This window comes from Chrysemys picta, chromosome 18 (genome assembly GCF_011386835.1).
Source record: "Chrysemys picta bellii isolate R12L10 chromosome 18, ASM1138683v2, whole genome shotgun sequence".
Classification (NCBI taxonomy): Eukaryota; Metazoa; Chordata; order Testudines; family Emydidae; genus Chrysemys; species Chrysemys picta.
The window spans coordinates 9,787,616-9,815,316 of NC_088808.1; the positions used below are offsets into that span (position 1 = coordinate 9,787,616).

Genomic DNA, 27,701 nt, shown 5'->3' on the forward strand with positions numbered 1-27,701 from the left:
CTCCTATTGGAGCCTTGCCTGAGGAAAACTTGAGGAAAAAACTCAAGATTTAGCCTTATATATTTATTACATGCAAAAAAAAGTTGTTAAAACATTATTAAGGTTGCAAAGGCAAGCATGCAACATTTAGGAAATGCCAGAATTAAGGTTGCCTGTGCAACCTTAACTCTGCCCCCATGTGCATATGCATTATGATAGTCTTTATTTACATGATCACATACTGTTTCATCTCCACAGGACTTGACCCTCATATTTAGGTAGCACCCCCCATTTTTAAGTTTGCTCAACACTTCCCTTTATAAGACTCTTTTCAGTTGCTTATAACTTTGTCAGTTGTTAACCCTTTAGGCAGAAATTTTCCGTGGTGGGTGTTTTCTGCTGGGGCTGAATTAATTTTGAGACTTTTAGCCAAAATTATTTAGAATAATAGAAGTATAGAAATGTAGGGCAGGTAGGGACCTCAAGAGGTCACTTAGTCCAGCCACCTGCACTGAGGCAGGACTAAAGTAAACCTAGACGTCCCTGACAGGTGTTCATTCTTGAAAACCTCCAGTGACGGGGATTCTGCAAGCTCCCTTCATAACCTAGTCCAGCGCTTAACTACCCTTATAGTTAGAAAGGTTTTCCTAATATCTAACCTAAATCTCCCTTACTGCAGATTAAGCTGATTACTTGTGGTCCAATCTTTACCGGAGATGAACAGTTGATCACCATCCTCTTTATAACAGCCCTTAACATATTTGAAGACTGTTATCATGCCCCCCCCCCGCCCCCGCAGTCTTCTTTTCTCAAGGAAAAAAACATGCCCAGTTTTTCGTCTTTCCTCATAAGTCAGGTTTTCTAACACCCTTTGTCATTTTTAGCCATTTACATGAATGAGACTTGGGTAAAATAAGTTGTTAAAAATCCCTGAGATGTTTAAAAAAATGTTCCAACTCCCCTGTGCTTTGGAGCAGGAATCTGAAATTTGGTTGGGGGCTGGGAGGTGGAGATAAACTTTGTGTCATGGCTGTGGCTTTTGCTGTCCTGCGAGAATCCGCCCAAATGTGGCCTATATCATTTAGGTTTTGTGTAAGTATAGGGAAAAAAACCAAGTCACTACCACAGCAGCTGTTTGGTGTTTATTGATCCATTGTTTCTTTGAGGAATCTGGATCATGAACAGCTACAATTGGTTAACTGAGCACCACTCTCCAGAGATCCTGCAGCAATTGTGAAATGCTTAGGGAGATTTAGGTAAGGAGCCACCCGCAAGCAGTACTCCTTTATATTGATACTCTAAACAATGAAACCCTTTCAAAAAGAGGTACCCATTAGAGAAATGACGCTGTTAAAGTGCTGATTGGTGTAGTACTGAAGCACACTCTTCTGTGCTGTCAGATCTTGCTGTGTGCTTTGAGTTCTTACTCTTCATAATACAGTAACTTCTCTCTGTCCCTACCCCACCAGATCAGTCTGTAGGAGGTTTATTGTCACAATGAGGCTCAGTAACGTATCGCTCACCTTGTTGGGGCTCCAAGGTCCAGGCCAGTAGCTGCTCTGTGACAACATAAATGATTTAGTTATCACAAAGCCAGGGCTTTTATAAAGTTCATAACTAATCGGCCACTGCAAACGTCTGTTTCTCATATTTAGGTGTGCTGTTCATGCCTCCCCACTCTGATACTACAAGGCATCATGTCAAGCATATGGGGCAATCTAAACATAAAGCAGCACAAGGAAAATTCACCTAAATTCACCTAAAACTGCTGGCAGATACTGTGAAGACCTCAATATCGCAGAGAACCAAGGACCAAATCCTCAGCTGGTATAAATTGGCATAGCTCCATTGAAGTCACCACGTATGCCAGCAGTAGACCTGGCCACTTGTGTAAAAAATGAACGTATATAAAGATAGAGTTGTCTGTCTATCCTGGACCGAAATCAAATCCTATAGCATGGCTTGTGAGGTGAATGGCAAGTATGTGATCTGAATTCAGCGAGGCAGGCAGCAGCAGAAAAATAAGTCCTTGTTCCTGACCTGAACAATAAGCTGCCACCTGGGCAATTCTTAGGTGCTTTGCTTGAGCCAGTACTTGCCCCTGGGAGTACCCCAGAGGCTGCTTGGCAGCATTGGAAATGGTATAGATGGAGTTGTTTTCTTAAGTACGTTGGAGTTTGAATTATTTAACTGTTCTGGAGGAAAGTGTGTGGAGGCCGGGAGGGAAGGGAGAGGTTATTTCTTCCCTTCATAAAAGAATATTGGGTTCAACATTGTACCATGAAATATCCAATGCAGAACTCAAGAAGCTGCTCCAGTGGATCTTCCCTGACTTATCCAAAAGCATGGAGCATGGGGATACTTAACCCAAATCTGTCTGTTTTAATTATTTTCCTCTGGACAGATAAAAGCTTTCTATAGGTTCCTGTAGAATATTTGCTCTGTCAAGCATTCCTCTGTGGCTTTGATACTAAACGATGAAAGCATGCTAGGGGGAAAAAAACAGCCCCAACCTTTAGCTCCCTCTTCTTGGGCCCCTGACTGCAGCTTTGATTGTTGACCTAAATTCCCCTTTCATAACGGAGTCCTGTCACCTCTGGTTGTATTCTCCCAGCAAAGCAGGCATGGCCAACTTCCAGAAGTGCAAGGTATTATTCCCTCCCCGCCCACTTCTTTTCAAGGCTGCTGTGGACTCTACAGCACACCTGGTGGGTTCAAAGTCAGCCCCCCCCCCCCGCCCCAAAAATGCCACCACAAGCTCCCATCCCCCATTGCTCAGTAAAGGGAGAAACCTGCTTTGAAGTAAAGATTTCAAACCTTAGCTAGTTCACCGGCTGGGTTGGTTACCAGGAAGTTGTTGGTAGCAAGACACAAGAAATAGTGCTGAAGTGATGGAAGGAGGCCTGGAGTTTGTTATTGATAATTTGAAAATGGATTGCAGCAGTTTGCACAGGTTATTTTCATTCCCTTTCTAGTGAACACTGCCCACTGAGAATGCTACTTATAACTTTGGCACGGAGAGCTTCTAGCTGTGTGTCCCAGCCTCTCTGTAGCTGTTCCTGATGACCATCTGCTCCAGCCTCAGCATCTTGTGCTTGGTAACAGCAATGCCTTATAGAATCATAGGGGTAGAAGGGACCACAAGGGTCATCTAGTCTAACCCCCTGCCAAGATGCAGGATTTGTTGTGTCTAAACCATCCAAGGCAGACTGTTCCCCCAGTGACCTTTCTTACAAAAGTTCAGCAACCGATGTCATATATTATATGCACAGTGCAAAATTCTCCCCTGTGCAAAGGCCCCACACAAAGATAATGCACCATTTCTGTCCCTTAAAACAAAGTGGGACTTAAGTGGTGTATAAGCCTTGTGCATGGCCTCCTGGCAGGGATCAATTATGGTGAGCAGAGGTATACTGTAGCAATCATGGGTAAGGCTCCAAACATCAAAAGTTTGGCTTAAAAATCATGAGATTTAAAAAAAAATAGACTTCTGGTTATTTTTATTTGCTTGCTGGGTTTTGAGTCATTAGGGTTTATATTTTCAAGCTTTCCTCTGCAAGCACAAGGGCTAAAACTTACTTTTTTCTTCATAAATAAAAGCTGAGATTCTGATCTAATCCCCTGACCCCAGGAGCTGGGACTTTGAGAAAGAAACAGATATCATGAGACTTGTGAGTTGGCAACACTGGCAGTGCTCATCTCAACTAAAGTGCCATCCATTCCTTTCTAGCAACTCAAGGCAGGCAAAAGTGAGGTAGAACTGCAATGTGAAAATTGTGCACCTTTTTGGGGGGGGAAGATTCTGGTATTGCGTTAAATCATCTGCAGCATCATTGGCCTGATTTTCCTGTACTCTGAGGCCCCTTTACGCCACTCTTGAAGGGACTTTAAAGTGGGTGAAAATCTACTGCACCAGAGCAATGGGAAGGGGCCTTAGTGGCTCTTTGTCCTGTATTTGTACAGTGCCTGGCACAGTGGGGTTGTGGTCCATGTCTGAATCTCCTAGGCTCAACCACAATACAAATAATTAATAATAGTAACAATAAGAGTATAAATTATGTGAAAGTTGATCATCTGAACTACATTTATAAAATTTACATTTCAGTCATTTTGCTCAAAAACAGGCTCGATTTTGGGGATGCAAAGGGGTGCTTTTTGTTCAAAATGCTTTAAATTATTTCTGAGCAATAACTCACGCCGATGGACTCATTTTACAAAATCAAAATAAATAGTGAAAACCCCAGATTTTGAAGTTTTCTGCATGTCTGTCAATTATTTTCACATGTCCCTATTCCAGAGCCCTTTCCTTTGTTGTAATTAGTGGGAGTGATAAATATTTATATTTTGATAGAGCTCATAGACCCCAATTGGGATTGGGGCCTCATTATGTTGGGCATTGGACAAACACAGAAAAAGAGACCGTCCCCTACCTGAAAAGATGTATAAGCTGAAGATACAAGCAGATGGAGGTAGGGGATATGGATGTAACATACAAACAGATGGATGTTGTGAAGGATTGGCACAGTTTTGTTAGTTACAGCTATTGTAGGGTTTTCCTCTCCTTTCCCCTGTTTTCCCTCTCCCTTAAAAATAAACAGCACACAGATATTTTGTACTTCCATAAAGCTAGTCTGTCTTGGAATGGAACAGGTCCACTCTACCCTTGTAGCTGTGCTTGGATACCTGCAATGGTAAATGCTTGCGAAAGGAATATTGCATGAGAGAGATGGTCATTTGGGTTGACTGGCCTTTGCCCTAAACCAGAGAACATAAGGAATCAGAATATTAAACTGTTCCGTCTCAGCAGCATTCACACAGACTGGTTCATTGGTGTCCCCATTGTCACTACTTATGTGTCCTCTGTTGGCTATAAATGTTGAATTGATAGCAGCTGTTTGAGCCAAACTCAAGCCACATTGCATCACATCAGAGTTAATCGCACAAAGGAAGGAGAAGGTTTGTGACGTTTCTGTAGAATTCCTGCAGCAGCTTCATCTGTTCCACTGAGGTCAGTTGCTAGCCCCAGGCAGCGCCTAAGAGGATGGCTTATTATGGTCAAGAAGAGACCATTCTAACTTTCCTCTCAAATCTCCCTCGTTTCGAGGGACATCACTCATCTGAGATCCAAAGTTGCTAGGATTTGATATCCCTGCATTTTAGTTAGTGAAAGTTTTCTATTTCAGAAATAAAAACCAAGGCTACAGAAACAGACATTTACACTAAATCCCACGGCATTTTAAGGTTTCTGTGTGAATGTTTTTTTGTGCCCCAGTTTTCAGCCTTGGCAGATATGGAGACTGTATTGTTATGTGCAACTTCTTAACTGTTCCTCTAGCAAATGCCCATAAAAGTCTGTTACTATCAGAAAGGTGTGTCTTGCACCTCTCTAACCCCCAGGTGTCCCCTCCGGTCTGGGGGGGGCTCTTTCCATACCAATACGCACCTCGGGGCTCCCTCTATCCCAGACTGGAGATTCTAGATTTCTAGTCCCAAGAACTTCTCCTTATGTGGATGAAACTTGTCTTTCCAATGTTCCCCTCATTTACTACAATATTACTTACCCAACACCATTACATGGTACTTCCATTGGTACATTTCACTTAGTACATTAAAAGAAAGTGCAGAAGAGAAGGCACATCTGAAAATAAATGTGTGTGTGTGTGTATATATATATGCGCGTGTGCTCACACACACACATATATATAGTAAAGAAATAAAGCAAGCTAGGACCCCTGACACCAAAACATCATTGGCAGCTTTGAATTTGATAATATTCATTTCCTGGGTAAACATTCACCTTAGCCTGACTGGAAAATGTCATTTTTAAACCTACTTGTTTTCCTTCTCCCTTCTCTCTCCCTTCCTCTCTCTCCCTCTCATGATCAGAAGTGGCAGTATAAGCTTGAAGCTGGTCTTGTAAAGGTTTTGAACTGAGTGCGCCCTACAGATGAATAAACACATTACCTTCCTAACCCTGGGATCTCTCTTCCAAAGGAAACAGGAAAAGGGGGAGCTTAGAGCCCCTGGCAAAATAACAGTGTGCAGAAAAAAGGCCTGTTTAAAAATTTTCAACCTTCCCATCAGAGGATTTGGGGGTGGGGGGCAGGGAAAAGGTGGGTGACAGAAGTGGGGGGAGGGAAAAATACAGTGAATGCTCCCGTAACCTTTGCTCTGTTGATATTAGACAAGACCACGCTGTTAATGAGTGATTGTTAACAGATGGCTGTTGAGCAACTTGTTCAGAGTCAGAAGCAAAAGACGTTTGGTGGTGGTGGTGCTGGGAGGGTTAGGGTGCAGAGGTGAGGTAGAGGGATGTTTAGTCTTTTCATGGAGATAGAGCTGTCAAAGATTTATGATTTCCAGTTAGACCTTTTGGTGGCAGAGGGTGGGAAAGAGATTGTTTTTATGCATTAGGGCTAGAATGCCATTTGGTACTGCGGTCCTTAGTTTTTTTCAGTCAAGGTGTCTGCTATTTAAGAGCTGAGAGGAGGAAACCTGTATTCCTTTATCTCCCTCTGTCTCTGTATCCAACACTGGGAAAGGGCTTTCCCTAAGATGGGGTGGGCCAGGGTTCTGAGATGGCATTGAGCATATGCTCTTGCAGGTGCTTGACTGCCTGGTCCTTGTTCACATGCTCAAGGTCTAACTGATTGCCATGTGTGGGGTTGGAAAGGAATTTTCTCCCAGGTCAGATTGTCAGTGAGCTTGGTTGTTTTTTTACACCTTCCTCTTCAATGTGTGGGTGCATGCCACTTGCCAGGATTAGTCGAGTCTATCTCACTGCGTTATTTCCCTGCCATTGTGGGGGCCTTGGGGGCACTGGTGCACCTCGGTCCCTCCTATTCTCTGCCTGTGGCACATCATAGTCGCATCTCCTGTGGGTTGTAATACTTTGGTTTCATTTCCCTTGTTGGGTTTAGTGTGAGTGACTGGGTGGTGTTGGTGGCAGGTGACATACAGGAGGTCAAACTAGATGATCTGGTGGTCCCTTCTGTCCTTAAACTCTGTGACTCTATGAGTGTGACTAAGACCTCTAACCACCAGAGTGCTCTCTCTCCCACCCTGGGAAGTGATTTTCTCCATACCTCTATTCCCCCTACCGCTCCCTGTAACCCTGGGTGGGGGACTGCTTCAGTCCTCTAACTTCTAGAGCAGGGATGGGCAAACTTTTTGGCCACATCAGGGTTCCAAAATTGTATGGAGGGCTGGGTAGTGAAGGCTGTGCCTCCCCAAACAGCCTGGCCCGCGCCCCCTATCCAGCCCCTCCCACTTCCCGCCCCCTGACTGCTCCCCTCAGAACCCCCAACCCATCCAACCCCCCCCTGCTCCTTGTCCCCTGACCACCCCCTCCTGGGACCCCCATCCCTAACCGCCCCCCCGGGATCCCACCACCTATCCAACCCTCCCTGTTCCCCGTCGCCTGACCGCCCCCCCAAACCTCTGCCCCATCCAACCACCCCCTGCTCTCTGTCCCCCCGGAACTCCCTGCCCCTTATCCAACCCCCCCGCTCCCCGCCCCCTTACCATGCGGCTCAGAGCACCAGGACTGGCAGCCTCACCGCCGGGCCGGAGCCAGCCATGCCGCCGCACAGTCTAGAGCACCGGGACAGGCCTGCGGCTCTCGCATCCATGCTGCCTGGCAAGAGCTTGCAGCCCCACCACCCAGAGCGCTGGCAGCATGGCGAGCTGAGGCTGTGGGAGAGGCGGGACAGCAGAGGAGGGGCCGGGGGCTAGCCTCCCCAGTCGGGAGTTCACGGGTCAGGCAGGAGGGTCCTGCGGGCTGTAGTTTGCCCACCTCTGTTCTAGAGCATGCTTTCTCTTTTCATTCCTTCCTCCCTTCCATTTCCCTTATATATTTAAATTGAGCTATTTGGACACACAGTGAACCAGAGAGCACTTTGCATGTAGGTGAGTAGAAGCATCGATATGTAGTGTATGAGAGAGATCATTAGTATCAGTTCTGTTATGGTGCAGTAAATGGATACACATCTTTGGATGTGGGGGGGGATCTGGAATACAACTTGTTCATCAGATTCAATATAAGTGTGTATATGTTTCTCTCGCCAGTTTTCATTGGCTGGGATTTTACAAGGAGCCTGTGGAAGTTAAGCACCCAAATCAATCTCAGTAGGATTTGGTCATTTAGCCCTTAGGTTCCTATGGAAATCTCGTCCATTTAGCATTTCTCCTGCTGTATTAGGATTGGATCTCATATTCATTTCTCCTGCTAAACTTTGCATACAGAGGATGTTCCTCCTGGTTTCAGGGGGAGAACGGACCGGGGGCAGGGGAGGCAGAGAGGGAGAGAGAATTAGCAATCAAGGACGTTTCATGAGACTCTACGTGGTTTAAACCAATGAGGTCAAATTTATGGCTCAAATGAAGTTAATGAGACTACACAGACCAGCTCTCCACTGCTGTGAAATTACAAAACAGTTCTGGTCTTTGGCCAGGGCATGGGGGTCCCATTCACACTGCATGCCTCTGACAGTCCTTGACCTTTGACGCTAAGTTCTCTTGTATGGCCACCCGGCCACCAGATGGTTTAACACCACTGGTCTACCCCAACCCTCTTAATACCTCTATATTATTAATGTCAAGAAAAGTAAATACATTAAATAATCTGTTGTCACCCTTATTTATTCCTATTTCTTTTTTGGGGGCCCATAGGATTATATGACAAATGTTCTTACACCTCCCGTGACCGAGGATGGGTCCTGGGGATTAAGACCGTCAGTGACCAGGGGAATAGAGACCCCCGCTATTTCTTCTCGCTGAGGACGGACCGTGCTCGCAAAGTCACCACCATTGCCACTCATCGCAGCTATCTTCCCAACCAGTGGGTGCATCTGGCTGCCACATACGATGGGCACTTGATGAAACTCTATGTGAACGGAGCCCAGGTGGCCACGAGTGGGGAGCAAGTGGGCAAGATCTTCAGCCTTCTGACCTTGAAGTGTAAAGTGCTCATGATTGGAGGAAATGCCCTGAATCAAAACTATCGGGGTTACATAGAACACTTCAATCTCTGGAGGACGGCCCGGTCCCAGAAGGAGATCTTGTTTGACATGGGCCAGGTGATTCATGAACTAGACACTCCTCTACCTCAGCTAGTTCTTCAGGAGAGTTTACTGAATGTGAAAAACACCTGGTCTCCCATGAAGGATGGCAGCAGTCCTCAGATCGAATTCAACTATCACCATGGCTACTTGTTGGATACCAGTCTGGACCCTCCTCTTTGTGGGCAGACAGTCTGCGACAACATGGAGGTGATCGCCAGCTACAACAAGCTCCCCCGCTTCCGCCGCAACAAGGTGGTGCGCTACCGAGTGGTGAACCTCTATGACGACGCGTACCAGAACCCCACCGTCAGCTGGCAGCAGATCGAGTTCCAGCACCAGCAGCTGAATGAGGCCTTCAGCCGCTACAACATCACTTGGGAGCTGGAAGTGCTGGATGTGAGGAACTCGTCCCTCCGCTGCCGTCTCATCCTGGCCAACTGCGACATCAGCAAGATCGGAGACGAGAACTGTGACCCCGAATGCAACCACACGCTGACTGGGTACGATGGAGGGGACTGCCGGCACGTGCGTCATGCCCTGTTCCACAAGAAGAAGCAGAATGGCGTGTGTGACATGGATTGTAACTATGAGAGGTACAACTTTGATGGTGGGGAATGCTGTAACCCGGAGATAACTGATGTAACCAAGACATGTTTTGAACCAGATTCTCCTTACAGGTAGGCAACTTCTTAAACAAATGAGGTATTTATAATAATACCTGTGAACATCAGACTAATGGCAGTCCTGCCAGCTGTCCATTCCTCCATATTTATTGCTTCTCTTGTATTTTGTCGTGTGTGTTTCTCTGTGTGTGTGTAATTGGCGCACACCTGTCTCAGCACAAGTCCTCAGACCTGCCTTGCCACTGATTCCAAATTTACCCTCTCACTACAGAAGATCAGATTGTCAAAGAGTCAAATGGCCAACTTAGGGAAATCCACAAGCTGTAGGTTATCAGCTGTATGTTAGAGTGCTGAATAGCTGATTTTAGCCACAAGCCCTCAGAGTGTGGGAGTCAAAACCATAGGAAGGTCACGTTTGGTGAGGGAAGAGGCTCTGAGGTGAAAGCAATTTAAATACTTTTAGGCAGACCTCAGTTTACTTGGACTTCTTTAAGGGGTAGACAGTTTATTCAGGGCCCTTTAATGTTATGTCAATGCAGCTTTCTTTGTGCACGCATAGGGAGGGAATGTCATTAAGCGGTTATAGAGAGGAGGGGACTGAGTATGGGGGCAGGGGATGGATCACTTGATGATTACCTGTTCTTTTCATTTGCTCTGAAGCATCTGGCATTGGCCACTGTCAGAAGACAGGATACTGGGGCAGATGGACCCTTGGTCTGACCCACTATAGCCGTTCTTATGTTCTTATGAGTACCAGGACTTCTAGCTTTTGTTATGAGCTTTGTGTCTTCGAGCAAGTAACTTAACTGCCTCAGTTTACACAACTGAAAAATGGCGAAAGTACCCCTTCTCTTCCTGACAGGGGAGCTGTGTGGGCTAATTACATAAAATCCATAAAGCAGTCTGAGATCCTTGGATGAAAGGGTCTACATAAATGTAATTTTTTATTTTGTATCAGTGTCTCAATCTCAAATCACTTGCACTGGTTTGACACCAGTTTAACTCCAGTGACTTCAGTGGAGTTTCTCCCGATTTACACCAGCATATGTGAGAGTAGAATCAGACCCTTGTATATTAAAAAAAACAAAACTCACCCTATGGTTTAAAGTCATTATGGTCTGTCTTAAACCTACATCAAATAGAAGGTAAGGGTGAAATTCTGTCCTTCGCACACATTGTTATGGCTTAGAGTTGCAGCTTATAGGGTGGGGGGGGAATCACACAGTGCTCAGAACATCCTGTGTTACCAGCCACCGCAGAGCAGATTAAGAAGGAAAATGTCAGCTGAGAGAGAATTCCCTACATTGTGTTGGTTCAAGCCATCTCAATATTTTTAGCAGAGAGAAGTTTTAAAAGGACATTGTCAGCTCAGTTTGGGCTCCAAATTTACAAAACATCTGAGAAATGCTTCTTCAATTTTGTTTATATAGTTCCAATGGATCTTTTCAAAAATAAACAAATAAATATTCCTTTGCAGCTCGGCTCAAACACTACATCCTTGTGATAGTGCAGGAGAGTCAGACAGTGAAATGGATTAAATACCAATTATAAAAAAAGGAAACTGACCAATCTACTTTCATTGTCCAGTCAGAGAAAAATGCAGCTAAACAAACACCATCAGTAGAGAAGTGTAAATTGGATTTTTTTTAATCTTCAGTTTTCATAACCCATGGCTTTAGTAATAAAATAGCTAAAATATATTTTTAAATGTGGTTTTTAATCTGACAGTGCCCTTTTAACATTTTTACTGAATCCAACATAACAAACATGCACAAACCTTTTAAATACAATCAAACAAGAAAAGCCTGACTCAGTTTCTTCATCTGTAAAATAGGGATAAAGATACTTAACTCTTTTGTAAACTACTTTGAGATCAACTAATGCAAAGTACTATATAAAAGCTGGGTATTATTATTATGTATTATTTAATTTAAAATCACATGACATATTTAAGACTGTTCCTTAACATTCAGAAACTTTCAGGGCTAAATTTTCCAAACTGCCTGCCCGAAGTTGTGCACAAAAAATGTGCATGTGGAAGTTCAAGTAAGTCAAATGTCATTTGCAAAATATGCAGTTCCATGGACAAAACAGGCATTTCTACACACTGTTTTTTCATGTGCAACTGTTTATTCTTCTTCGGGTACCTCTGTGCGTTGTCATTTGTGGATTTGATGCCCCCTGGCATGGTGCTCACGGAACATCTACCAAAGCCGTGGCCTTTGCAGCTGTATGAGAGCCCCCTAGTGACTTCGGAATCCCAGTGTATTTAAGAGCGTGCAGCCCCCAACTGCCCAAGGTCCTTCTCCTCCACAGCGATAAGCACTAGGAACCTCCTTGTGTTGGATCTTCTTAGCAGATGCACATAGCCCCCCCACAACTGAGAAACACAATCGTTTAGCTTAGATCATCAAAAAGAGAGAAAACATAATGTGGCCTAGGCACTGCCTTGAGGTTGCAACAGCCTCATTGATGGCCAGCTGCTTGGCTAAGAAGGTCTTTGAGAAACCTCACCTGTGTAAATGTCTCTCCAGAATCCAATGTGAGAGTTGGATGTGTCCAGGAAAGGCTCACGCCTCATCACAGCGCTTCACCTGTTAGGCATTCTCGCTCCGACTGCATCAAAACCAACCATTTGGGGCTCCAGGCATATTTGATCACTGAGACTTTTGTAGTACAGGCCTCAGCATCAGGGGTTCAGGCTAACAATACAATTGGCAATAAGCCACCCTGGCACGGAAGCCCTGGTCAATGGAATGGGTGAAGCCTCAACCCCCTTGGTATTCCCTTTGAGAAAGGTTCCATCACCACGGCTCCAAAGTCAGAGATTCAGTCAGGACTGACCGTACCCATTCTGCCCCCACGCCTACCACTTTGGGCACCACGTATGGCATCATGCATGTATGTTTCTGAGTCCTCAGTCCCTCTGCTGGAGGGCTCATCACCTGTCGCTGAGGACATCTCTTTGTCCGCTACATGACTCCTGTCAAAGCTCAGCATCACCTAAGACACTGAGGAAAGGGAAACAGAACTCTGACTCCTCGGAGGGCTCCCAGGAGAAAAGGAAACGGTGCCAGTCACATGATGATTCCTTGGCAGTGTGTCAAGAGGAGGTCTCAGCTTCTTACTCTTCCTCAGCACCATAGGGTCTCCACATTTTGCTGATTTATATTCCCCACCCAACGTCAATATCGCCTATACTGAACAGTCCGCTGCCATATAGGATCCTAGCACCCCCAGCAGAGGCACCAACTTCCCTAGATCCCGGGGGGTGCTTGACCACTGCTCCACCCCAGGCCCCGCCCCCACTCCACCCATTCCTCCAAGTCTCCACCCCTGCCCGCCTCTTCCTGCCCCGCCCCGCTCCTTCCTGCCTCATTCCACCCCGCCCCCACCTCTTCCTGCCCCTGCTCCTCCCCCTCTCCCCCAGCACCTCCTGCATGCCACTGAACAGCTCCTTTCAGTACCCCCTAGGATGAGACTGAGCCAGCTCCTTTCATCCTTCTACCTAAGGGATATTCCATGATTGGTCCTCTCAGACTTGATGCATTCATTCCATGGCCCCTTAGAATTGTTATGTCCCATGTTACAAGAAGTGCTGAGGGTGGTAATACAAATAATAATAGTAATAGACATCGCTCAGCCTGAACCAACAAGGCTTCTCTGGCACTGGCCTCCAACTCTGCTACAGGCTCCTTGGGTTCTCCTTTGGCAGGGTCCTCGAACCCTTCAACCCTGCCCTTTCAGTCACTGGCCCTGCTGCAGCTCTCATGCCACTGGCTCCCCATCCTTCCCTTCCGGCACTGACACAGACTCCTAGCTGCCATCTTTATGAGTTACCAGGAGTACTCGACCCCCGCTATGGCCCAGCCCTGCCCCCACTCCACCCCTTCCCCCAAGCCCATACCCCCACCCCGCCTCTTCCCACCCCCACTCTGCCCCGTTCCGCCCCCTCCCCTGAGCGCACACCACTCTCGCTCCTTCCCTCGCGCCTCTTCCTCCAGCACATCCTGCATGCCGCTAAACAGCTGATCTGCGGCGGGTGGGAGGCGCTGGCCGGGATGGGGAGCAGCTGATCCGCGGGGCTGCCGGTGGGTGATGAGCACCCACTATATTTTTTCCGCAGGTGCTCCAGCCCCAGAGCACCCACGGAGTTGGCGCCTAACTACAGACTTTTCCACCAAAGAGCCAACACTCCACAGCACCTGCAGATAGCAGTGGAGACAATGACAGAGGACTCCTTTACGATGATGACAACGTACAAATGGGGGGTGTCCCAAGGGATGGCGTATCACCAGATGACAATACTGCTCCCTTAGAGGTGTCCCCTCTGAGCAAGTTTCATCAGTTCCAGGAGCTGCTGACCAGAATAGCTTATACGCTACAAGTGGACTCTGGTGCCATGCCAACTGAAGCATCCATCCTTCTCTTTGATGTTCTGCAAGGGAAACCAAATGATAGGATATCACTACCCCTGCACAGGGATTTGATTGACCCAGCCAAGAAAATCTGCCTGACACAGTCTTCTTCTCCAACAGTTTCACGACAAGGGGACAGGATGTTCCCAGTCCCATCACAATACTTCATGTATTTTGTTCAGCATCCACTCTCTGGTTTAACTCATTGGTTATTGCTGCGGCCCTGGAAGAGTCAAGAGATGCCGAATCCACCCACTCTGCCCTTAGAGACAGGAAAGGTGCACTTGACAGGCAGACATATTTCTCAGATCTTTGGACGTGCACATCATTAGTTACCAGGCAGTGACGGCACGACTTCTGGGAAACCATAACTCCTAGCTTTCAGCAAAGGATCTGGCTGCTGAATAAAAATCATAGTACATCACCAGGGATCCTAATTTTCCATGATAAAAAAACCAAAATTCTCTGATTAAAAACAAATAAAAATTAATATTTCTCCACGATTAAAATGAAACACTGAAGTTTAGTTTCCCTAGCCACAATATATATAGCTATCAGTTTAACGCAATGTTTTACTGATATATAGAACCCCATTTATCTGAGCCTCCATTATCTGGCTTTCTGTATTAACCGAACCACCAGCTGCTTCGGGCTGACAGAGCTCCACCGCTGTCTGCGCCAGGCGGCTGGTGGTTCAGTTAATACTGAGAGCAGGATAATGGAAGCTCAGATAAACGGGGTTTTACTATATTTTTTTTTCACAAGATGTAAAAATGAAAGATTCTCTGTACAAATGCAAATTCTGTGGGTTTTTTCCACGTTTTCCCATGGCAAACAGATTTCTAGAATCCCTGCACATCACACCCTGCATGTGGCATATGGTGTATCAGATTCTTGTGCTAGTACAATGGCCACCAGAATCACTGTTTGCAGGTACTCAGAGCTTTGCCCATCAGGCCTCATTGCAGAATCTCATGGACAAATGAAAATCTTCCCCTTGGTGGCAAAAGTCTTTTCAGTGAAAAGGCAGGTGAAACTCAAAGCCACCAGAGTGACTGCAAGCTCTCTTGGACTCATACACTTCACTGCCATTTTAGGTGGAAAGCCATGATGTGCAACAGATACCACAGACCTGGCTTGTCAGCGTCCATTCATACTTATGCACAGTACTGAAAGTGCCAGCAGCCCTCCCATTCTGCCAAACAGCAAAGACAAGAATGAACCATCCAAGGTCTGTAAAACAGACTGCTCCATCAACCTGGAGGTTGCAAGTTTAATATCAAAGTCAAGCGTCAGGTTCCAGTGTTCTGCATATCCTACCCTTTGTCTATGCCTCCTCCATCTCTCCCTCTGTAGACCATATTGTTGCTGTATAATGGAGTAGATTGTGGCTACTCGATAGAGTTCCTTTCCATTGGACTCCCTCCCTATTCTCTGTCTTACCCCTCCTCAGGGACGCTTCTCACACTGCAACTCTATAGGGAGAAATCAACTAATTCTTGGAAAGGGCTCCATAGAGGAAGTACCTCAAAAACTGAAGGAAAGGGGCTTCTATTCAAGTTACTTCCTGACTCTCAAAAAAGGACAGTCTCTGCCCAGCCCTAAACTAAGGGGACTGAACAAGCATCTCAAAATCTTCAAGTTTGGGACACTTTCCTTGTGGAGCATGACTCCCCCCATATCCCAGGGAGACTGGTATGCAACTCTTGACCTCAAAGATCCTTACGTTGACATAGTCATCAGGCAGTCACCCAAAAAATATCTGAGATTCCGCCTACAGAATCAGCATCTAAAATGCAGAATTCTTCCCCATTGGCTTATCATCTGCACTTAGGGTGTTTATAAAATGTGTTTCTGTATCTGGTGGCTGATATTTATAGGTGTGCTATTGAACTCGACTGTAGGAAGCACCTCCCTACTAGAGGAGTGATTCCTCCGTACATGCAAGACCTGCAGACTCTGAAACTACGTTCATCCATAAGGGTTTGCTTGACCTTGCTAAGGAAATCTTCCTAGTACAGTCTACTTCGCCAGCAGTTGCACTCATAGCTTCTTCCATGTGTCATCCGTCATGGGAAACTTCATAGGAGACCTCTGCAACATTGGCTAATGCACACACTCCAAATGTGGACAGCTTCCAGATCAATGGGCTATTCCAGCAGAGCTGTTAAAGAATCTTTTGTGATGGGAGGAGACAGTGAAAAGCAGGAATTTCATTCAGTCCTTCAGTTCCAACAGCTGTAGTCACTGTGGACCTCTCCAGCCGTGGCTGGGGAGTCCACATTCAACTCCGGGTCTGTACAGTCAGCAGGTATCCAGACTATCTCTCAGTATTCTTGAACTCTGAGTGACACATTGGGCATTGCAGTCTTTCCTGCCTTCCCTCTTGGTGAACACAGTACAGATACTATCTGACAACGCCACCGCAAGGCATGATGTAAACAAACCAGGTGGAGCTCATTCCCCCACGTTGTGTCAGGAAGCGGTAAAGTTTTGGGTGCAGTGCATTCCCCATAGATTACGCCGAATAATACGCAGCTGCCAAGAGTGGAGAATTCTCAAGCAGACTGAACCAAGACCAACATAAATGGTTACTGAAGAACTCAGGGACTCAGCACCTTTCTGCAAATGGTGAACTCCCTCAGTAGATGTGTTTTCCACCAAGGAGAGCACCAAGAGTCATCACGTCTGCTCCAGATCTAGCAGAGACAAAGAATTTCTAACAGATTGGAGCAGGAACTTTCTGTATGCTTTCCCACCCATACCGCTACTATTCGGAATAATACACAAGACCCAAACAGGGTGAAAGCTCTTCTGGTTGCACCATGGTGGCCCAGCCAACCTATTACAATTATTTCAAACTCCACTGTATCACCTGCCCTTATCCCTGGATCTCTTATCCCAGGCAGATGGGAGAATTCTCCACCCAAATCTACAGTCCCTATGTCTGGCAGCCTAGATGATAGACTTCCAAAGGGGCCTGACCTCTCTTGTTCTTGTAAGAGTAAATCAAGGAAACCTGAAGTCATAAAATATTATAGACAAAAGCGGAAACATTTCACCTTGAGGGTAGGTAATAGGTGACTTGGTCTAGAGCCTCCTCCCCCCATTTCTGCAAGTCTGTGTTATTTGCTACACTTAAAGGAAACTGACTTATCTGTGGCATCCCTGAAGGTTATTTAGTTGCAATTTCAGCAAAGTGCCAGCCTGTACATGAGTCTCCCACGCTACAGTTAACTGATTCTATACAACCTATTACAACACATTAGTGCCATGATTTCTGTAGGGTTTGGTTTTGTGTGTTAGAAGGCTTTTGGGGGGAGGGGGGTTGTTTGTATTATTTGAATTATTTTGAATGTTAACATTCTTTAAAGACTTTGCCAACACCTTTCCCTCAGCAGAGGACTCTGCTACCACGTGGGATTCATATTTAGTATTTGCGAAGCTCATGGAGTCTCCATTAAAGCCCTTTGAAGACCACAAGTGGGTTACAAAACCGCATTCCTTACAGCCAGGCCCCTTTGGAAGTCTATGGCACTAACATGTTAGCAAACCATCGCGCTGTTCACGCCAGGTGTGTGCTGCATTTCTTTCCCCTGGCACATAGTGGCACCAGAACCAGGGGAGGGCACAGCTGTGACAGGCTGGCTGGCTCTTTTCACGGAACTTTCCTCCCCAGGCTTGGAAAATGAAGACGGTCAGGTCTCAGTGGTTAATTTCAGGAATCAGCCTAAGGAGAGATTCCAGGCAGAAAGGCCCAGGAGTGGGGACAAGAGGGCTGCAGAGAGCAAGAAGGCTCCTGCAGGAGACCCCAAGACGCCATGGGAGAAAAGATTCCAGCTGAAGTAAGACTGGGAGTGACTTGCCAAGGCAGGGAAGGATCTGGACAGGAAGGTCTGGGAGGGGCTTGATGAAGAGTGGGGAAAGATGACTATATAAACTGTAAAATGAGAACCTTTCCCTGGGGCTTTGAGGACTTTATTTTGGAACTGTTTATGATACTAAACCAGCCCAAGCCAGTGTGTTGTTGGGTGTGAGAAGAACCTCTGTGAAATTTCTGAGGAGAGGGAAACAGAGGCAGGGATGCTGCAGGGCTACCCCATGCCACAAAGGGGCTCTCTGGAAGCAGCCACTCCATTACCACAACTATCGTTCACTGTTGCCCCCATCCCTTCAGGTACAACCTGTGCTGCGTGCTCTCCATCCCCAGCTAAAGAATCTGGCCCCCTGCGTGTACAACAGAAGCACTGCTTTAGGGAAAATGCCCTTTAAGAGCTTTTTACTCTAGTAATAAAAATATAAAATAGATCAGAAGACCTGCTCGAAAAGGTAGGGGCTCAGAAACAATGGCTGGGCGTCGGCTGCAGTCTAACACGCACAAACAGAAATATATGGCATCAGATATTGAGCATCATGGTTCTTCCACAGGTATTACATTCTGTGGAGGAAGCACATATTTATTAGTTGAGATCATCTTTAAAGTGCATGTGATGTCTCCCCAATAGGCCATATGTCATGATAGCACCCGCTGAAATGCCTATCAAAAAATCTGGAAGTGCTTTTTGATGCATTTGACAGTAATGGCTCCTTTAATGCTATCATGAAGGCCTGTGACACAAAGCCTCGTCACAAGTCTTTAAGGGCTGTTATGAGATGGCATTATCCCTGTGCAGCGCAGGGCTGTCGCAGTGTTTATAACACGTGCTTATTGCAGATGTATTATAAAAATAATTTATGATGCTTGTAACAGTCACTGTAGAGCTGGATCTAGTGAGAAGTGTGATGTTTAGGATCCAGTCCCACTGCTGTGGGATGGTCACACCTGAAATAGAGACGAACCTTGTCATTTGCATTTCAGTTTGCTCAATGTACCAAGAGATGCATGAGAGTATGCACCTCGTAGATTCATAGGGCTCATAGAGGGCTGCACAAAATTCAGAATTCTTGTTTGACAGAGGTTTATAAGAATCTTTTCCTTCGGTTTTGATCTAAGCAAGTTTACCCCTTCTGGGTTTTTGGTTTGTATGAACCCCAAAATTCTTAGTGAAACTCAATTGCGATGATTTCATTTGGATCCTATTTCAATACATAACACCTTAAATGAAGAAAGGTTTGCATGAAAGTAGTTCAGGGTTCATTAATAATGGATGGATAAACAGACAATTCAGAGCTTTCAAAAGGGTTAATGGCAGCTGTGTTGGAGAAACTCCATGTAACATGTAGCATTTTAGGGGCATAACCATCTAATAAATGTCTTAAAAAGTCAGGAAATTCAGAGTGAAAGCTGCAACTCCATATTTAATGCATGGTGCCTATGTATTCTAACACGTGTGTTCAGTTAGTTTGCTGAGAAGTCTGCAATATAGGGAACAGCAGAGGTGCTCTGAGGGTGGAGTTTAACCTTCAACTCTGAATTTCCTGGTATGTGCGAGTTGGAAGTGAGTGCTTAATTTTTCCCTATTGTGGTTTTTCATTTTTAATTTCCTTTTCCTTCTAATTAATGACGGCTAGGGGGACTGCACTGAGATTGGATCAGTTTCTTTGGACCCAATCTGATCTCAGTGAAACTATTTGGGAAAAATGGACTAAGCAAAATTCTTTTCTCATTGGGCTAATGGGCTCCAGTAGCCACTCCAGTCCCTGAGAGAAAGAAAGTTCAGAGCAGTTATTTTACAGGGGACTTTGATGGCTCAGAAGGTATGTAATGGGACACAGAACCTTTAAATGACTGATTTAATCCTGGAGCTGATTGGTGATCATTACTGACTGACAGCTGAGTGAAATGAGTTGGAATATCTCAGTCTAGTTGCCAATAGTCAGGTGTAAAATCCACCTCCGCAGCTGGCACAAATTGGCCCACTTGGTTACGTGTCAGCAAAGAGACCTTGGACTAGAAAGGCTTTGGAGAGTGTGCTCCCTTCTGACCCCTAGAGATGGCTCCTGCAGGTCAGGATTGAGCTACATTGATAGGGGAACCTTGCACCAATGCTTCCTGTGTGTGTCCCTGTTGTGTGAATAAACAAAGGACTTCAGTCTTCCGGAGCTGTAACTTCAGCACTTTTCCCCCATACTCAATACATTTTTAAAAATCCACTCCCATCAGCTGTGTAGCTAGAATTCACCAGAGTGAAGTATTCATAGAGAAATCTGAAATTTTTCCTGAGTTGCCTGGCTACTGGTTTTGTAACTGACCCGAAATTCGGGTCAGGTTTGATATAAGATTTGAGAATCTGGGCCTAGTTTCAAATGAACATGTTAGACATATTGTTTCACCTCAACATCTTGTGACACTTGTGATTTCACATGGATTTGACATGGAACTAGTCGAATCTCAGCAATTCCTGATGTTTTTCTTTGAGATTTGGGGTTCATGCAAACATCAGAGTGAGAGTCTGGGTAAAGGATAGTGAACATAGCATAGGAACTTTGTTAGTCAAACACATAGCTAAGGCATCTCGTCACTTCTAGCAGAACCTACATTTAGGGAAATACCTTAGAAATGCCGAGAATATGGGAAATTCCCTTTACCATCTGAGAAGCCAAACTCTTTCCTTTCCGATGGATAAAAGCTCTTTCATCACCTTTACAGGATGCAGATGGATCGTTTTTGTTTTTTAATTCCCCGAGTCTTGTTCTGCCTAATCAGCATCATCATTTGGGTTTTCACCATTGGCTGTTCACACTGACCACAGCTGACAGGTTTAAACCTCCATAGGGTTATGCCAGGACCAGTAATAGGACGGGAGTAGCAGAAATGTTTAATTCAGTTAAACCAACCAAACAAAAACTTAGATTAGACTTTAAAACCTGCAACTGCAACTCTACCTACCACCTTCGACTCTATCTCTGAACAGCTCTTTGTTCTGTCTCTATTTCTGGGACTCAAGAGTTTATTGGAGTTGGGGGGGGGAGGGAAAGGGGGTTGCTAAGTGAAAAAGCCAGTGAGCAAATGGAAATACCCTCCTATTTCCTCAGTCTAGTGCAGGAGTCAGTCTCTCTCCCTCCCTCCTCTGTTATGGGGGGCCTCCTTTTCCGTTTTCTCAAGTTGGCAACGGCCTTATTTAATCAGTTTGCTCTGACGTGGAGCCAAGAAGGGGCTCCGCTGGGTGATGTCGGGTCTTGTGTGCATTCAGACATCCACAGCTGTTAGTGAGCAAGGGTTGGCTTTTGACTACTGAGGGATTTTTTATAGCCACAGAGGGCGACTATTAATAGAAGAAATTTACCAAAACATAGAACTACCCAGCCCTGAAAAGCGTGGGGAGGTTCAGGGGGGTGAGGTGGGGGATGAAGCAGGGAACCTATGGGATTCATGCCAGGAAAATTCAGTGTTGAAATTATACCAAAAGATAAAGTCAAATGAACAACGCTGAGAAAAGGGTTGAATCTGTTCCTTGCACTGCGATAGCATTTCTTCTCCTTTGTTAGTGACCTGCTCTGACCTTATGGATTTTATTTCTCAATTGTCTCCTTTTGAACAAACTTGTAGTGAGAAAAAAAGTTAACAAAAACATGGGTAGAAAATGTCTACTTTTTGGAGACTTATTAGACTGTGGAATAATTGCCCGAGGGAAGCATTGGAATCTCCACCCCTTGAGACATTTAAATTTAGACTCGAAGACATATGTGGAGAATTGTGCATTAATATGGTATGAACTAGAGGACTAGAATTTTTTTTTCCAGCTATGATTTTCCTGATAAGATTGTGTGAGCTTTTTAGCCACACAGTCACGTTTACAGGTGTAACAGGAAGGATTGATTAGTAAGCAAGGAGTAGAAGGGGACAAAGGTGCCAATTTAATACCTATTTTAGACAGTGGTAGGCTACTGATAAAGATGCAAAGTCCATCAGGAAATAGACCTGTTCTTCCAACTCCTTATACATTTTGCTTTCCAAAGACACAAAAGAAATGAACCCAGACTTTCAAAGGGAAATGAGTGTCTAACTCTCCATTATCAGAGGGGTAGCCGTGTTAGTCTGAATCTGTAAAAAGCAACAGAGGGTCCTGTGGCACCTTTAAGACTAACAGAAGTATTGGGAGCATAAGCTTTCGTGGGTAAGAACCTCACTTCTTCAGATGCAAGTGAAGAAGTGAGGTTCTTACCCACGAAAGCTTATGCTCCCAATACTTCTGTTAGTCTTAAAGGTGCCACAGGACCCTCTGTTGCTTTTTAACTCTCCATTGTCCCTTTGAAAAGCTTCCCTTATATTGGATATTTTGTGTAAAATGGAAATGAGACAGAGACAGATTATTTGTCAGCAATTCAGAATAAATAAAGAAATATAATACATTGTATAATACATGAGGGCGGCCCTCAACAGAGCCAGAGCTTAGTTTGTTTCAGCAGCACCGCAAAGTTGGGAACCTTATCCGAACTCTCTCGCTCTCCAAACTGGTCTGGGAAACTTACAGGAAAACTCCTGAAAACTCCAGGGCTTCCTGTTTCCCTTGAGGCTTGGAATACTGCTAGAACATCTTTCCTTGCAATATGCCATGTTTCTGCTTTCAATCCCACCAGGAACCTGCAGTGGAGAGGGGTAGGAAAACCTGAGAAAAAGTAAAGGAGAAAGTTACGTGGCCTTTTTGTAATGTCAAGGAAGCTCAAGTTAGGCTTTGGCTCAATATTTTGGGTGAAGGGTTTTTATTTCATCTGCACGTAGAACTTGTTTACTGTTAGGGCCTCATTCTGTGAGGTGCAGGGCACTCTCAACTCGCACTGACTTCGGTGAGAGTTGAAGATGCTCATCAGCTGTAAGTAGGCACTCAGCACCTTGCAGGATTAGCCCCTTTGTCTAGAGCAGACTTCCCCTTTACTTCACATTCCTAAATGTTCATTTCACCATTTTCATTGAAAAACTACAGAACATTGTGCATGGATGTTATACTTTCCATCCAGACGGGGATTCCAAAGCATGGGCTTTCACCGAGGTCCAATGTATAACCTCAATAAAAAGACTCCCATTGACTTCAGTAGGCTTTGGATCAGGCCCTAGATTCATATAGCAACACTGATCTAGAAGTGACTTCTGGGGTGGGGAAGACAGTAGCCAAGAGGTCAGCCAGCACAAAGCAGCAGACTGCACCAAACATAATGCAAAATGCTCCTGTCAGGCAGACGCAGTGGATATTTCTCCCAGTTTGCCTGAGGCTCTCTGGACGTTTTGAATCTTTCCCTGTATGCCAGTTGGATCTGTCTAGAGGCTGAGAGTTCCAGCTTTCCAGTGCCCCTTTCATACGTTCAGGATTCATCTGATAGATCTGTTGCTGGGGCTAGATTTACATGTGGATTTTTGCTTCCAAGTCCCATGTTTTCTAGCAAACATAGACTTAATCCTTTAGATCTCGTTGACTTGAATGTGCACAGAATATCAGCCTACCTGCCTGAGATTCATATTATCTGAAGCAGGTTAATTTTTAAGCTAGTATACTCTGTTGCCGCAGTTAATAATAAAAAAAAAACACCTCCAAATGGAATGTCTCAGATAATTTTCCTCCCCTAAACTGTTATACAGTGGGATCCCAGTTTTACAAAGTTCTCAAGATTTTATTAAGCTGGGATTGTAAAATTGAGGGAATCCATTCTGCCTCTGAGGGGGACATGAAGGCATTTCAGATTAAAATGAGTGTTGTAAGTGTTGAAAGTTCCGGTTTTATAAAATTGGGGATCTAATGTAGTATATTTCACAAGGAGGGTGGTGAAGCACTGGAATGGGTTACCTAGGGAGGTGGTGGAATCTCCTTCCTTAGAGGTTTTTAAGGCCTGGCTTGACAAAGCCCTGGCTGGGATGATTTAGTTGGTGTTGGTCCTGCTTTGAGCGGGGGGTTGGACTAGATGACCTCCTGAGGTCCCTTCCAATCCTAATCTTCTATGATAGACCAAAGAATGACCTTATAAAACATTTTACTTGGACCATCAAAAGTCAGATTTACAGTTACCAAAAGCTTAGGTTCTGTAGAAGGCAGGAGGTTGTCATTTAGTGGCATTTTACAGCTTGACCTGTAAAGGGAATCACCGTGACAAACTTGATATGTGATTGCGATATGGCAACCAAGTTGTACTATGATACAACTAGCACATGTCATGACAAGGATAACAGCTAGACTGCGGGGGATAGCCATGAGCCAGTCTACCATATGCCTTTCCATTCATACGCATTCCCATATTTGTCAAAAGTGTGGCATGGAACTGTTATCCTGTAGATGAAAATTAGAGTGATGTGGTTCTCCTCTCTCATATTGCTATTCACTAATGGAGAAACTATTTGATTGTTGTACTCACTCTTTAATAGAAGTCTGCGGCTGTGAAAGATTAAGGCAGGTCATTTGCATATAAGTTCCTTGGTGCGGAAAGGGGTAATTTTCAACTGTCAGGTCTGAGGGCTGACATGAAGTATGTGCGTACAGTTTCCTACAGTTATCCATGACATGTAGGCGCATTATTCCATCTTTCATAAGCTGCCAGTCCAATTTTGTGGGGTTTCAGGAAATGCGTCCCCCAGGGAATATCCACAATCAGCTTGATCTGAACTGCTAATGCTTGCTTTCTGATCTTTACATTAGCAGATCCATATGACAGGGTATACATATGTCCTTCCATCTGTCTAGTGTCTCAGCATCTGATGTGGCTGCTGTCGTCATTTATTTAAGGAGTAGAGTAGCTTTTCTGTACGACATATCCTTCAGTTCAACTAATCTGCAAATGCACACGCCGACTATTTTTTGCCTTGCCATACACATCTTTTTGGAAGATCCATTAGGTCCAATGCACATTTCGGGTGTAAAAACTGTCAGTGTCTAAGACGACACACCCAGTAATGCAGAGACGTCTTTCGTTCTACTGCTTATCACAGGCTTGACCTGTGGATCTGGAGGAAGGATTTTTGACTTTAGGGAATGAGCTATTTTAGCAACTCTTTTAACCCAGGGTTGTGAGTTCAATCCTTGAGGGGGCCATTTAGGGATCTGGGGCAAAAATCTGTCTGGGGATTGGTCCTGCTTTGAGCAGGGGGTTGGACTAGATACCTCCTGAGGTCCCTTCCGACCCTGACATTCTATGAGTCTATTTTAGCAGTGTTTCCCAATCTCCTGAAGATTACGCCCACCAACACCTTTCCTGCCATATGCTCCCCCTCCCGACAATGGTAAAGAAATTCTTTCTGTCAGTGGGATTTAGGGTCACTTAAGGTGAAGATTAGAACTGGGTGAATTTATTTACTGTTATTTATTCTCTGTATTCAGGTAGTGCCTAGGAACTCAAAGTGGGCCAGCAAATTGCAGCAGACAATTTATTTGACAATTTTAGACCTTTGTCTGTTCATGAATTATCCAAAAACTAGTTCATTATGTGAAATCATCCAACTGGTTCTTTATATGAACCTGTTCCAGACTATAGCTTGTGCTTGCAAACTCTTCATTCGAGCCCTTTTCTTTGAGTATTCACTGTTCTTAATTCCCTGTAGATGCTACTTGTTTGGTTAAATGCTCTTATTGTTTCTCTTTCCATCAAGGGCTGACCAAGTGAGTGTTTACAATACAATGAAGCATGCAAATACACAAGCAAATGTGAATTTGATTTGTGCCAATGGTTGAACGGGATGAAGGAGAGGTCCATGAATACCTGCTGAAGTGAATTCATGCCGTTTGCTGCATTGTTTGGCCTTATTTGTACCTATGTTTAGAAATACGTTTTGCACTTTTAGGAGGTTGCACATTTCATTGCTTTTGTTGGCCAAGCTCATTGCACACACCAGGGTCTCTTTAGGGTTGCCAGGTGTCTGGCTTTCGACCAGAAAGTCAAGTCGAAAAGGGGACCTGGCAGTGTTCAGTCATATGTATTGACTGGACACCAGAAGTCCGGTTACTTCGGGTGGGGGGAGGCACCGGGTCATCAACCCGCACTAGTCCCTGCTCAGCCGGGGCCACCTCTTACCTGCAGGCAGGCAGCAGGCTCTGAGACAGGCTGCAGCTCCCATCCCAGCTCTGGAGCAGAGGGAGCCCACTTGGGGGGAAAGGGAGAGGGAGAGGAACCAGCGAGAAAAAATGAGGGGGAGAGGAGCGAGCAACAGGAGGAGGACGGAGAGGAGCAAGCGGGGGTGGGGCCACAAGGGAAGAGATGGAGTAGGGGGTGGGGCCTGGGGAAGAGGCACAGCTGGGGTGGGGTCTTGGAGAAGAGGCAGAGCAGAAGGTCCAATTTTCAGAAAGTTGGCAAACTCAGCCTTCTTGCATCCCTTCATTCTGTGTGCCCCCTTGCCATCCCACACTATTTTAGGAACTTGCTGCAGAATCACTGGGGCCTTCGGCTCCGTGGCAGCCCTTCTGGCAGTGTATTGAGAAGCATGGAAGCCCTGGTAGCTTGAGGAGCCCCAGGTCCGTGGTAGCTCACCTGGCAAGCTGCCTGGGAACTGAAATGTTCCCAAGTCAGTTTTGCTGGTGGAAAGTCATTCTCTTGAAAAATTTCCAACCAGCTCTACTCTTTCAGTGTTGCCATCTCTGAGTCTCTTTAATGATCTTTAATGTTTTCTTAAAACCCCAGCTCCTGGAGTCCTGTGATTATCTGAGAACCTCAGCTTTCATTTTTTTAAAGTAAATTCCTAGACCTCATGGTTGAGGAGAAAAGATTAATAATGTGACTTCTTAAAGGCTCAAAAACCAGAAGGCAAATAAAAATACCCAATATATTTTTTTTAATCTTTTGATATTTGAACATTTAGGATTGGCAACCCTTCTTGGTCCTCTTGAATTGAGGCCTCAGTCTTCAAATTATGTTCATATTATCATCTTGGTCTCCTTCCAACTTCTTCTACCAGTTGCTTCCAAATATGGACTGAGAAGAGAATTCAGCCTTAATATCAATTGAATCAGTTTTCAGCTCTTCCTCAGAACTGAGGAAAGGTGAGATTATCCTAAACATAAACCACTGATGATCTGCCAGTTAAATAGGTATCAACATAATGCAGAATTCTTCCAGAACATAAAGAAACAAGATTTGAGAGTCCATTGTGGTGTTACAACAAAAGCAGAAGAGAAACAGGATCTACAAAGCAAGGGTGTTATTTTGCAAGAGACAGAGCTGAGTTGGTTATTTTGGCCATCAAGTACTGAAGTATCCGTAACCAACCTAGCTCCTTTGTGAACATATATGTGGGGTTTTATTGCTGTTGTGGGCCTGGTTCCAAGCCTTTCTTTTTCCAACAGAAAATGTGTGTTTCATTTTGTTGCATGGAGTTTATGTGCAGGAGGTCTCTGTAAATATTCAGCAGGGATTAATGTCAAAAAATGAGATGAGAGGAGCAGAGACCTTGAGCTTGTTCTCTTTTCTTTTCAGTTTTTACTACTGAACACTAATTAGGATAGAGACCAGAGGGAGGGTTAAAAGGTTAAGCATCAGGTATGGAACACCCAGGCTCCCTGGACTCCCCCCCCAGCTGCAAACCCCAGTGGGGTCAACTCAACTGAAAAAGACAAATAGAGTACCAGGCCACTGACTGGGTGGGTCTGTCATGGAAGATCTTAAAACGTTAGGTCCTGTCTGCTAGGCGGAGATGGCCAGATGCACAGAGGGTGGGTGAGAGGCCACAAGGGATGGATGACAAGGTGCAAGAAGCTTCTTTCTCCCTC

The 27,701-nt window shown here is 45.1% G+C and overlaps 1 protein-coding gene across 3 annotated transcripts in view; it reads left to right on the top strand.

Moving 5' to 3' along the window:
• The window catches only part of PAPPA (pappalysin 1), a 229,160-nt gene that overhangs the window by 24,059 nt on the left and 177,400 nt on the right, over nt 1-27,701 (top strand). For 2 of the 3 annotated variants that reach the window (XM_005301373.5, XM_042859692.2), the window contains exon 2: nt 8,650-9,718. In XM_005301373.5, the coding sequence (XP_005301430.2) occupies nt 8,650-9,718 (1,069 nt within the window). The remainder of the gene's footprint in view (nt 1-8,649; nt 9,719-27,701) is intronic. The other variant, XM_042859693.2, reaches the window with a different exon arrangement.